The sequence below is a fragment of the Mustela erminea genome, chromosome 7, assembly GCF_009829155.1.
Source record: "Mustela erminea isolate mMusErm1 chromosome 7, mMusErm1.Pri, whole genome shotgun sequence".
Lineage (NCBI taxonomy): Eukaryota > Metazoa > Chordata > Mammalia > Carnivora > Mustelidae > Mustela > Mustela erminea.
In genome coordinates this window covers 38749472-38762205 of record NC_045620.1, presented here as the reverse complement: position 1 = coordinate 38762205, position 12734 = coordinate 38749472, and the positions used below count along the sequence as shown (strand labels likewise).

The following is a 12734-nucleotide window of genomic DNA, read 5'->3' as shown; positions in this document are numbered from 1 at the left end:
CCTCTGTAAAGCCCTGGAATTGTGCTTGGTTTTGTTTTAAATTTATTTCTATGCTCTGTAGTCAAAAGAGGATATTCTGATAGTTTTTGCTTTTCTGTATGTGACTCAGAATAAGTTTGGGAAATGAAGTTGGATGTGTTACCTTTATTTATATTTAACTTAGACTATATTGTGAATAAGCATTTTTTCCCCTAAGTATCTTTTCAAAACTAATTCTTCGTTATCATAATATTTGTTTCACTTCTTAGGATTTGATTTCTTGAAGCATTTGTCCAGTCAGACATTTAAAAATGGCATCCAAACAAGAAATAATGAGTGACCAGCGGTTTAGGAGGGTTACAAAAGATCCAAGATTTTGGGAGATGCCAGAAAAGGACCGAAAAGTCAAAATTGACAAGAGATTTCGAGCAATGTTTCATGACAAAAGGTTCAAGTTGAATTATGCTGTGGATAAAAGAGGACGCCCTATCAACCACAGCACTACAGAGGACTTGAAACGTTTTTATGATCTTTCAGATTCTGATTCAGATCTATCTGATGAAGATGGTAAAGCATTGAACCAAAAGAAGATGGAGAAGGAAAAACCCCAGACTAACAACAAAATAGAATCAAAAAGTATAGTTGAGGAGAAAAAGAAAGAAACCAAGAAAATTAACCAGAAGGATTCTGGAGATAAAAATGATTTAGATAACTCTGACAGAATCCAGAAAATGAAAAAGTCATGCAAACCTAAGAAGGTAGATTCAAAAACAGTTCCCAAGAAAGACACAGACGAATTTACACAAAAAAGGACAAAATTGAAAAAAAGCATTATTCAGCATAGTACAGACTCATGTCCCAAAGGAAAACTAAGCACAGGCGACTTGGGCCACTCTGAAATTGTGAAATCTCCCAAGGTCAAGCACTCTGAAGCAAGAAGAGAAATGCAGTCAGGTTGGTTGGAAAGAATTATAGGTTCTTTTATATTACATTATTTGTTTTTAGACTGATTTTTTAAAAAAGGCATATATAGCATTTTCATAGTCTAATGGGAATGATCAAATGCTTATTTGGGAGCATAAAGCTGTGAAAGAAAAAAAATGCCACATAATGATTATTTTTTATTTGGTGCTATAATGGCTAGGAGAGAAAAAATTGAGGCTAAGCAATGATTTTGATTTGTGGTAGGCACTAGTGAAAGTTATATTCTTCAACCAGATCAAGTGTTATATGTTGTCATGAATAGTAAGAGGAGGTGTGTGTGAAGAGGGCTAGTAGAGTTGTGTATTCATCCATCCTTCATTCAACTACTTTTAGTAACTAATATGTGGCAGGTAGAACGTGAGTAAGACATGGTTCCCCATCTTGGGGCTACTGCTAGCCTGTGCAAATTAGAAAAAGTTATGCCCTTTTGGATACATAGAACTCCTAGAGTTCACAGTTTGGTAAGGGACAGCATCTTTGAGTGAAGCGGTAGGTTTATTCCCCGTGAGTAGACACAGCACCTTTACAAGGTGCATAGCTAGTTGAGTGGATTTTATCTTGATTTCAGCCCTTCATAAGATCCTGTATTGCAAATAAAAGCCTGCTAAATTCTGCAGTGGCACCAGCCAACTGTTTCAATATATAATCAACTTAAATTTTAATGGCATAGTTCACGTTCTATTTTCATACTAATCTGAAGTATAGAATTTGGACGAGCCACATTACAAGTGCTCACTTGCTGCATGTGGCTGCTGGCTACGTATGGGACACCACAGATCTAATGTAGAAGAAATTAGGTCTATAATATAATATAAATAACAGTATGTGCCATAAAAAGTGTTTAGCAGAGGGCCATGGGAATTCAGAGGAAGAGGTCACTCTAAGGTATGGTAATCAGAGAAATTCTTAAGGGAAGTACCAATGGGTTTGGAAAAAGTAAATCAAGAGACCAGAGTACTCAATATAGAAAGGACTTTGAGCAAAGATGTGGTTGGATATGTTCAGAAGAGATCAGTATTCCCATTTAATTAGATAATAAGGTCTCTGAAGGGGTAAGTAGGTAATACAACTAGAGATCGTTGTTCGGAACTAAGACACATCTGTTCTGGTTCATGCTTGCTTGTTTACTGAGCTTGTTAAAATTTGGTGTCACCTCCAGTAGCAAGAAATTTTGAGTGTTGGTTTTGCCTGTTGTTTATGTTGTTAACTGAAAATTGGTATTCAGATGAGCCAAAGCCTGGCCATGGTTACAAGATTCAAGGAAGATAGATATTGGGAAAAAGTCAGAGAAAACTAGACAGGCTGAGATCACATTTGAAAGATAGGAGGTATTAGTTAGGTAGGGGATAGAATTCTAGACAGCAGGGACTAGGAGGTCAGAGTGGGATCTCATTCCTTTTGTAGTGGAACCAGGAGGCAGCAAACTGAGGTATAGGGAGAGGGATAGGAGTTTGGTTACTGAAATTGGAGAATAAGATCAAAATAGGAACAGCAGCAGGGTTTGTTTGATGCTGTTTGTGAGGTAAATTAGTCTAGCATCTTTCAAATTTCACTTGATTTAGGGCACTGGATTAATAAAATATATCCATACACTCATTTGGATTGATTTTACAGACTCTTTTTGCTTATCTTTTTTATTGAAATTTCTCAGTAAACTTGAGAAATTAGGGTAGATTAATCAGGAAACAAGGCTAAAGTGATTTATGTGAGGGTATACAGAGTCGGGCCTGCAGTTCACGTCTTCGAAAAATCTTTCTACTGCATCATGTTGCTTCCAGTCGTTTACATCCATTCCACAATCCAGAAAGGCATTATGTAATAAGTAGGGATAAATGACTTTATATGTACACCATCTTTTGTTCATGATTCATCAGTTACCAGCAACTACTGTGTGCAGAGAGGTGTGTTCTTTTTGTTTTTTAAGATGTTATTTATTTGAGAGAGAGAGAGATCATGAGCAGGGGGAAGTGGGTAGAAGGAGAAGCAGACTCCCCACTGAGCAGGGAGCCCCATGTGGGACTCCATCACAGGACCATGGGATCATGACCTGAGCCAAAGATAGGTGCCAACCTACTGAGCCACCCAGGCACCCCTGCAGAGAGCTTTTTAAATGCTACAAGGTAAAGGTGATGGAAAGAGTGCGATTTGGTATTTTGTGTTGTAAATGTTGATGCCCAGGACTTGCACTCCTAAGAACTTATTTTAAGTAAAAGCTTGCACATTTGTGCAAAGAATGTGCATCTTAGGGCTGCCTGGGTGGCTCAGTTGTTAAGCCTCTGCCTTCGGCTCAGGTCATGATCCTGGGGTCCTGGGATCAATCCTGGCACTGGCTCCCTGCTCAGTGGGAAGCCTGCTACTCCCTCTCCCACTCCCCCAGCTTGTATTCCCTCTCACTGTCTCTTTCTTTCTGTCAAGTAAATAAATAAAATCTTAAAAAAAGAAAATTTACACCTTAGCATTGTTTTTAAAATTTAAAAAGTAATATAAATCATTAGGGACTTGATTAAATTGTGATATACCCAAACATGTTTATGATATATAAAGATTTTATTTGTTTATTTGGCAAAAAGATAGAGTACAAGTAGTCAGAGGGAGAGGGAGAAGCAGACTCTCCACTGAGCAAAGAGCCCTCTGCGGGGCTCGATCCCAGGTCGCAGGGATCATGACCTGAACTGAAGGCAGAGGCTTAACTGATTGAGCCACCCAGGCACCCCTCCCTTTTCCTTTTTCTGAGCTCAATGCATTTTACATAGTTGATGATAAATATTTAGTCAATGAATGACTATTATAAGACTATAGGACCAAGAAAAAAATAAGTTCGAATTTCATTCCAAGTGTTAAGCTTTTAATGTTTTTTTTCTTTTAATTCTGCAAGCAGAGCCTATAAGCAGAAACATAAGTTCCAATTTAAAGGTGAATAAAATGTGCAAGGTACTGTATAATCAACATATTCACATACCCACAGCAGAATCATATGATTGCTTTAGAAATAGAAAATAAGTTTTTTCAGAGTTATGTGTATAAAAAAATCCAACTTAAGTAAAAAGTCTTACTTTTCATATATCGCTAACCATAGTTAGTTACTAAGTTCAAGATTTAGCAGAAAACTTACTATTTTGCTCTGCATTTGTGATCGCATCCACAACACAACTTATATTCTTCCTGGATTTGAGGTCAAAATTAGTTGGATTCAATTTAATTGTGTCTGCATTTTCTTAATTTCTCCCTCCTTTAATCTTTTTTGCAGTGATTCCTCTAATAATGGCAAGAGACAGTGACGGTTATGAAAGCTCTGCAGGTGGTAAGATGGTTGACAAAGATGCTCTGGAGGAAGATTCAGAAAGTGCTAGTGAAATAGGTGATGAGGAATCTGAAGATGGAATTACACGCACTGGTAGAGCTTCAGCTGATGATGATGATGATGATGATGATGATGGAAATGAAAGTGATGAGGAGGAAGATGAAGATGAGGATAGTGACAGTGATGATGAAAGTGACAGTGGCCCTGATCTTGCAAGGGGTAAAGGAAATATAGAAACTAGTTCTGAAGATGAAGAAGATATGGCAGATTTACTGCCAGAGGACTCTGGTTTTGAGCATGCTTGGAGAGAATTAGATAAAGATGCTCCTCGGGCTGATGAGGTGAACTTCTGAATAAATAAGATTATTTGTGAAAAAGCATAGTTAAAGTCACTTTTATAGATGGTAGAATTGCTGTCATTAAACTGAGTTGGAAAACGTTTTTAGTAAATAATAATCTTAATGATTGTTCTGATTGAAACTTTTTGATACAAAAAAACTTCTTGATATGGATTGTAGCTATATAAATTAGATGTTTGTCCAAGCAAATAGAGATTAGTTAAAGAAATAATTAAAGGTCACATGAAATTTTTGAGATTTTATTATGTGACAGACAGTGAGAGGGAACACAATCAGGGAGAGTGGGAGAGGGAAAAGCAGGCTTCCTGCTGAGCAAGGAGCCTGATGGTGGGACTTGATCCCAGGACCCTGGGATCTTGATCCCAGGACCCTGAGATCTTGAACCAAAGGTAGACCCCTAATGACTGACACTCAGGCACCCCAGGTCACATGAAATTTTTAGAAGATATTTACTGTAGCTGGTAGTTTATATTTCAGTTCCTACTGCACTGTTAGAAATGCTTTAGGGTAATATACTCAATCTCCATACTAATGCACAGGTAGCAAAATAGCTTAACAAACTTGGGTGTTAAAAAGTAAACTGATTGGGATACCCAGGTGGCTCAGTTGGTTAAGCTTCTGCCTTCTGCTCAAGTCACGATCCCAGGGTCTTGTGATTGGGTCCCATGTCGGGCTCCCTGCCCAGTGAGGAGCTTGTTTCTCCTTCTACCTGCCACTTCCCTGCTTGTACTCTCTCTCTCTGGCAAATGAACAAATACATAAAATTAAAAAAAAAAAAAAAAGTCAGCTGATTATCAAGTTCTGATTCAAGAACAAAGAACTGAGTAAGAGAGAGTGCTTATCTATCTGTTGACATTTTTACCATTGTCTGACTCAGGCGAAGTTCAACATATTGAAACGACTTAGATAAATACTGTATTTTCAGATTTCAGAATTTGGGGGAAAGAAGACTTTTTTTTTTTTTTTTATATTTTGCAAGTGATGGGAATGATAGAGATTATGTAATAATTAATTTTTCTCATTTCTTAGGTTACACGTCGATTAGCAGTTTGCAACATGGACTGGGACAGATTAAAGGCAAAAGATTTGCTAGCTCTGTTCAATTCATTTAAACCTAAAGGGGGTGTTATATTTTCTGTAAAGGTGAGAACTGATTTCATTTTGAAATATTTCTAAACATTTTTAAGTTTAATCTTTTTTTAAGTCATAGTTTTCCTTTTAAGGAAAAATAATCTGGCAGTCGTCTGGTATAGTTAGGCACAAAACTTGTAGAATAGATGTAAAAGTTAGAAAGGAAGAGATAAAATTATTGCTCTCGATACGTTATACGATTGTATGTATTTTAAAAATCTAAAGAATACAATTGAAAAGCTGTTATAAGGCTCAATAAAGGGACAAGTAAAATAAATAGTTTTTAAATTGCATTCTTCAATTCTTAACCAATTAAGAATAATCTATTTTTGCTAGCAGCAGAAATGTAAAATCCTTGGGAATTACTTTAAATATATATGCTATATATGAAGTAAACTATAACACTGGATAAATTTGAAAAATTTAAGTAATTGTTGAGATACCATATTTCTGGAGAGCAAGCCTAGTGATTAAGAATCTAGGTTTTTCAGTATGACAGACCCACATTCAAATCTCTCACCTGACAAGTGGATGTAATAATAGTATTTCCTAGGGTAGTTATAAGAATGAAATGAAAAGAAGCTCACATTAAGTATTTAGTTACAATCTCAGTTCAGATCAAAGAAAAAGGATACCAGTAATCATCTAGAAGAATAAATAAGTGTGGGCACCTGGGTGGCTCAGTGGGTTAAGCCACTGCCTTCGGCTCATGTCATGATCTCGGGGTCCTGGGATCGAGTCCCGCATCGGGCTCTCTGCTCAGCGGGGAGCCTGCTTCCCTCTCTCTCTCCCTCTGCCTGCCTCTCCATCTACTTGTGATTTCTCTCTGTCAAATAAATAAATAAAATCTTTAAAAAAAAAAAAAAAAAAAGAATAAATAAGTGAGAATGACTAATAAATTTTTAGGAAAACTTACCAGTATAAAAGGATTCGCTCTGTGAGGTACAACATGTGAACATTTTATATTACTACAAGAGTTAACAGTTTGGTTAAAAATGGAAAGACAAATTGATGGAATGAAATAGGTAAATAGAAAAATTCATATTATAATACAGGCCAAAGTAAGCTTGAATTGGGACAAATGAGTGAGTCTTTGTATAAAGAGCTTAGTTCAGATCTTCACCTCATCATAGTCCAAAATAAACTCCAGATAAAGTAAGAAAAAAAAAGTTAAACCATAGAAACAGAATAAAATAGGATTGTGTTTCTATTAAATCTTGTGTTTCAGAAAATGCATGGTAAGAATTTCTAGACTTAGAAAAACAGAATCAGCAGATGCGACTACATATGTATTTAAAACTTCTACATCAAAACCTATTACCACTCAAATTAGTAAGGAAAACTCAAATCCCCTATTTAATAAATTGCATATTGCAGAGAACTCAGAAAAGCATGTATTGGTTAGCAAAAATATATTAAGCCCAGTAATGTCAAAATAAGACAAATTAATACAGTTTTATTTTTTCTCAAAAGTAGCCAACATACAAAAATTACCAAATCCCAGTGAGGATGAATTCTTTTTCTTTTACCAAGACCCTCTAAACTGTGTGGTAAGATTACTATCAGTTCTTTTCTATTTAAAGTATTTCTTAAAAGAAGGCATTGGATAAATGATATGACTTAAGAGAGAAAACAAAATTGTTTTTCTTTATGTTTTATATACTTCCTTAATCATTTTTGTGTATTTTATGCCAACTATTTAACCTAGTCGTGTGTGTGTGTGTTTGTGTACGTACTTTAAGTTCCTTGAGCACTTAGAGTCTTCTTTTGCTTTTCTTAATTTTTCCTTTGGATCCCAGGACCATCTTGTTCTAGTTGACATATGCAGGAGATAAATCTATTTTTGTTCTCAAGCTCCGTATCTGTTACTCTCTAGCGAAAACTATTTTTAAGGAGATTCCTCAGGGTGTTTTAGCTTCCTGTAGTAGGTTTGGAAGTGAGTCATCCTTGCTGTTTTCATCGAGTTCGCTTGTAACTCTCAGAATTCCTGACCTTGACAGGTTTGGACGTTTTAAGATAAGTAAAGTATAAATTACATTGATCTTATTTTTTGTGTGTCTAGATATATCCTTCGGAGTTCGGAAAGGAGAGGATGAAGGAAGAGCAAGTTCAAGGACCAGTAGAGTTATTAAGTATTCCTGAAGATGCCCCTGAAAAGGACTGGTATTAACCTGTTACAGAAAATAAAACTAAATCTAAATTCATGTCACTAACTCAGAATTCTGGTCACTTTAATGGGACTAAAGTATATGTTGTGCCTGCCTTTTATAATTTAAAACAAGTTGCAAGCAGATTAAAGTCGATCAGAAGTGGCACACTATTCCAACAACCTTTTGTGTGTATATTCATATTTCTATATTCACCAAAACAATTATTGAAATTTTGAAAAACATTTCATGATTAGACTGATTTAAGGTTCTCAGCCTCTTTGCTCTTAGTAAGTTTTGCTTTTTTCCTGGAATAAGTTTTTATCATCGTAATGTATAGAAAAAAATTTAAGGTAGTTTTTAAACCACTAGGTGGAGCTATATGTGCACGTAATAAAAATGGTAGTTAAATAGATGAGTGGCAGAACAGCCAATGAAGACCCTCAAGGAGTATGTTGTAGTTCAATGAAATTAAACTTATAACCATTTAGACTTGAAAACACATAAATCTGGAATAAAAATTTTCAAGATTAGGAATTTCTTTGTACTTAGAGCTAATGTTTTCCTAGCATATTTTATAATACAGTGATCTTGTTCAGGAGTTTTACTTGAGAGACTATAGGTGGTAGCAAAACAAAAAAGACTATTCAAGAATTAAAATTATGAGTAAGCATATGTGATTCTCACGTGCTCCTTTTCTGGATACTAAGTTTCAATCAAAATATTATCAGAATAATAAATTAATCTTAAATATCTAATGCCTATAAAGGTAGAATTGAAGGAAAGATGGATTGGGATGAAGGCCAGGTTGTAATATGTTTTTCTTGAAGTAATCACATTTATTTTTTAAAGGAAGGTAGGTATTTGTGTTCCTGAATAAGTAAGCTTAATGAGTTTTCTACCTTTTAGGACTTCTAGAGAAAAATTGAGAGATTATCAATTCAAACGACTCAAATACTATTATGCAGTAGTAGACTGTGATTCTCCTGAAACAGCTGGTAAAATTTATGAGGATTGTGATGGCCTGGAATTCGAAAGTAGTTGTTCATTCATAGATTTAAGGTAATCCAGTATGTGTCTTGCCAATTTTATCTTGTGGCATAATATTATTGTAGGAAGTAGGATATTAGATTGCTAGTATTTTCTGTTGTTTCATATTGTAAAAGAGGATTTTTTTGCTTTAGGTGAATTCTGTCCTATGGAACATCACTCTCTTAACAAAGAAAACTAAAATGAGAAAATTTTAAAGTGTGTGTGAGTTACTCCACATTTATATCCTAAATTTCCAATATATTGGCAGTGTTTTTAGGATAATGGCTTATATGCGGTGATATTTCTTTGCAACTCTCTTTTAGAACTAGGAGCCAGGTGAATTAACTCTGAAAAAAGGCACTGAGGCGGGGCAAAGGCATTTCCTAATAAACTGGTTCCTCTAGAACTGTGCTGTCTAATATAGTAGTTACTAGTCATATCTATTTAGTTAAAATTTAAAAAATTTTTAAATTTATTTATTTGCTTCATCACTAGACACATTTGAAGTACTTACTGGCCATATGTTGGACAGAGCAGATACAGGACATTGCTATCATCACAGAAAGTTCCATTGGATGGTGCTGCTCTAAATGCTCAGTGAAAGGATGGTGTTACTGGCTTTGTCTTCAGACTTGGGCATTATTTTCACCCTATGTGCAGGTTTCACTGGCCCAAAGCTGAAAAACCTTAAATGGTGGTAAATGTCAGTTCTGAGGAAACGGGAATCTGAACTACTATACCATTTTTTCATTAGCCTAGTGTTTTTGAACTCAGTAAATCATTCTCCTGTGACACTTGGAATAGAAATCAGTTCTTTCTTTCCAGGTTTGTGAGAGGCTTTGTTCTAAAAATGAAATATTTCTGAAAAAAAATATGCATCATTTCATAGTCCCTGGCTTTCATATTTCAAAGGTATTTGGACTGGTATAAAAATACAAATAAAAGTTTTTGAATTGATAATTTAAGGTAAGATTTTAGTACATTGGCCTTTATAACAAGAAGGGCTTATCTCATCAGACAAGTGTTTCTTTCTCTTCTTTTAACAATTTCAATAGGAGGTACTTGTTTTGAGTGTTAAAATAGTAGGTACCAAACATTTGTTAGAATGTCAAACTCCTGGGGTTTCGTGAATTCATGTTAACATGTTCTTTTCAGAATCATTTTGTTCTGTTTCCTTTTTGGAATAAGGATAGAATAAGGATAGTTAGAATAAGCTCTGGCAGGCCTAGAAAATAAGATCAATGAGCATGTAAAAAAATCGCATTCCCTGTTTTATTTTGTTAAACATAATATCAGAAAAGAAAGTTGAGTTTTCTGCTACCATCCAATTATCTAGAAACTTTGTTTCATCTCCCCCAAAATATAAATGCATGCATATTAATAACACTTAAAAATATTGATTTCAGATTTTTTTCTTCTAGGCTTTGTAAAAGTATTGCTGGAGAAGGATATTTTGTAAACCTAATGAACCTTAATTACCTGTTTCTTCCCCCTAGAATCATTTTTGGTGGATAATGGAGCATATGCCTTTTGTGTGTATGGAACCAAAATCTCCTTATATAAATTACAAAACCTAATATATTAACCATAGGGTTTTTCACCCTATGTTTTAGCCTGATGCCTAAGCATTGTCAGACAGTTACAGTGGTTAATTTACATCTAACAGCTAATTACTTGTGAAAATAATTACAAATTATCTTTGAAAGATAAGATTTTGAGGATTTTTTAGTCATAAAGAATCAACCTTAAACGTTTTTCTTATTTTCAGTGACACCTTATGTGTCTGATACTTTACATTCAGAACACTTATCTACTACTAATTCTATTTGATATTCAGTATATCATATAGCAAATGAAGACTGTGCAGGAGTCTAGGTCTTTTTGAAACATGAGGAACCCATGTGCGTTTGCACCTGACTCACATTAACTGACTCCCAGCACAGGGCTTCTGCCCACAGATTTCACTCAAATTTAGTGGAATTAGAGATTCATAGTTCATGAATTTCAGAAATTTTGTGCCAAGGTTATTTCTAACATAGTTTGCCCCATCTACGTATGTGTTCTATAGAAGCTTACGGTATGCATATATAAACTATAACTAATTAGAAGAGAACCTAAACTGTGGTTGTTTATCACTACAGCATATGTTTAAATGAATTTATTTTTTCTTTGCTTCTTAGGTTTATACCAGATGATACTACATTTGATGATGAGCCCAAGGACGTAGCCTCAGAAGTGGATTTAACAGCATATAAACCAAAATATTTCACATCTGCTGCAATGGGAACATCAACGGTATCTCTTAACTTTTAAAAATGTATAGCTGGACTCTTGCTTTCAAAAAAGAATTTGTGTATTATTTACTTATAGCATCTTCAGAAATGGGAGGTATTCAAAATTTTAATGCACAAATACAAATAGAAGTGAGACACAAGAATATTTGCATTTTTATCTACCACATCTGTTTGAACCTATTTTCAGATTTTTGTTATCCTTTTAAGCTTGAGTCAAAACCTGCAAATGTTTCTTTTTTCCTCTCTCTTTCCCATATATTCTTATTCAGTTAAATTCTTTAATAAGTAATATGTCAGTTATTAGTATCCTGAGGAGGGAGAAGGAGGTAACAAATAATCTCAAATCACAGTTAAAACCAGTGGAAATTTTAAATAGGAACACATTTTTTTCTGCAGATACGATCTAAAATTATAAAAACAATTGAAGTAGAATAATTCAGGACTATTAGATATCACATTATTGCTTAGTAATGAGGAGCCAGAAGATTTATTTGAATTAATTTGTTACTTAGCTGCCTACCTTCTCTTCTCCTTTTCCCCACCCCCACCATAAACCTTCTGCCCACGGATAGACTCTGCAGGAACCACACAGGTTTCCCATTGCTTTTTCTGTGACAGACCACTGTGCTCTTCTGAGAATAGGCTGGTGGTAGAGAAAGCTACCATATCTGTCACCTGCATACTATGTTGGGTACTGTTTGGCCTTGTTTAGTTACTGAGTATGGGAAAACCCCACTGTTATGCAGTAAATGACGTTTAAAAGCTTCAGTAACATAAAATATAGGGCCAGGTTATTTTCAAGACTGAAAAATGACCGAGGCAAGTCTGTCCAGACAGCCATTCTGGAATTCTAGGGTTTGGCCATACCATCCACATATAGACATCCAGTTCCAGCAGCAGTTTTATGGTTATCACTCTGACAAATTATCAGAATAGAGATAATATGACTGACTAATCAGAACTTCTAAGGTAATGACAGCTATCTTAAAGATTCCCTTTGTTAATTGGTGCCCATTTTGTTGTCCTTATCTGAGGAGATTAGACTGAGGGAAAAAAAAAACAAGGGTAGGAGACCTACCCTGTGATGAAGCTAAAACTTCTGACAAGACCCTGTCTGAGAATGGGGGCAGCATGGAGGACAGGGGCCAAACCAGTCATGCTATAGATGAATTTCTGTGTCATGAGGGTTTGCCATACTTCCAACCAGTACATGCGTTTCTTATCAGTGGCTCTTAATCTTTTTTGGAAAAGGAACCCTACTGAAATTCTGTTGAAAGCTTTATGAATGGATTTCGTGTAGTTTGTAGACCTCCTGAAAAACTTAGAATTCCAAGTGAAAAACATGTTTTTGTTGATTCATAATGTTAACTTTTTCACTGTGCATTTCATTTCTTTTCCCTACAATTAGTTGAATTTTTACTCCTAATATTAGAATAGCTTGCATATAGCAGAGAGTTAGGAAGGAAAAGGTACAGGTTAATGGATATGGTTCCTCTTTCATAAGTAA

General features: G+C 35.2%; 1 protein-coding gene across 2 annotated transcripts in view; it reads left to right on the top strand.

The window, feature by feature from the left end:
* The window catches only part of ESF1 (ESF1 nucleolar pre-rRNA processing protein homolog), a 60313-nt gene that overhangs the window by 1429 nt on the left and 46150 nt on the right, over window positions 1-12734 (top strand). For both annotated transcript variants that reach the window (XM_032351432.1, XM_032351433.1), the window contains exons 2-7: window positions 249-933; window positions 4211-4605; window positions 5653-5766; window positions 7817-7917; window positions 8811-8963; window positions 11114-11228. In XM_032351432.1, coding sequence (XP_032207323.1) covers window positions 291-933; window positions 4211-4605; window positions 5653-5766; window positions 7817-7917; window positions 8811-8963; window positions 11114-11228 — 1521 coding nt within the window. In that variant the 5' untranslated portion in view covers window positions 249-290. The remainder of the gene's footprint in view (window positions 1-248; window positions 934-4210; window positions 4606-5652; window positions 5767-7816; window positions 7918-8810; window positions 8964-11113; window positions 11229-12734) is intronic.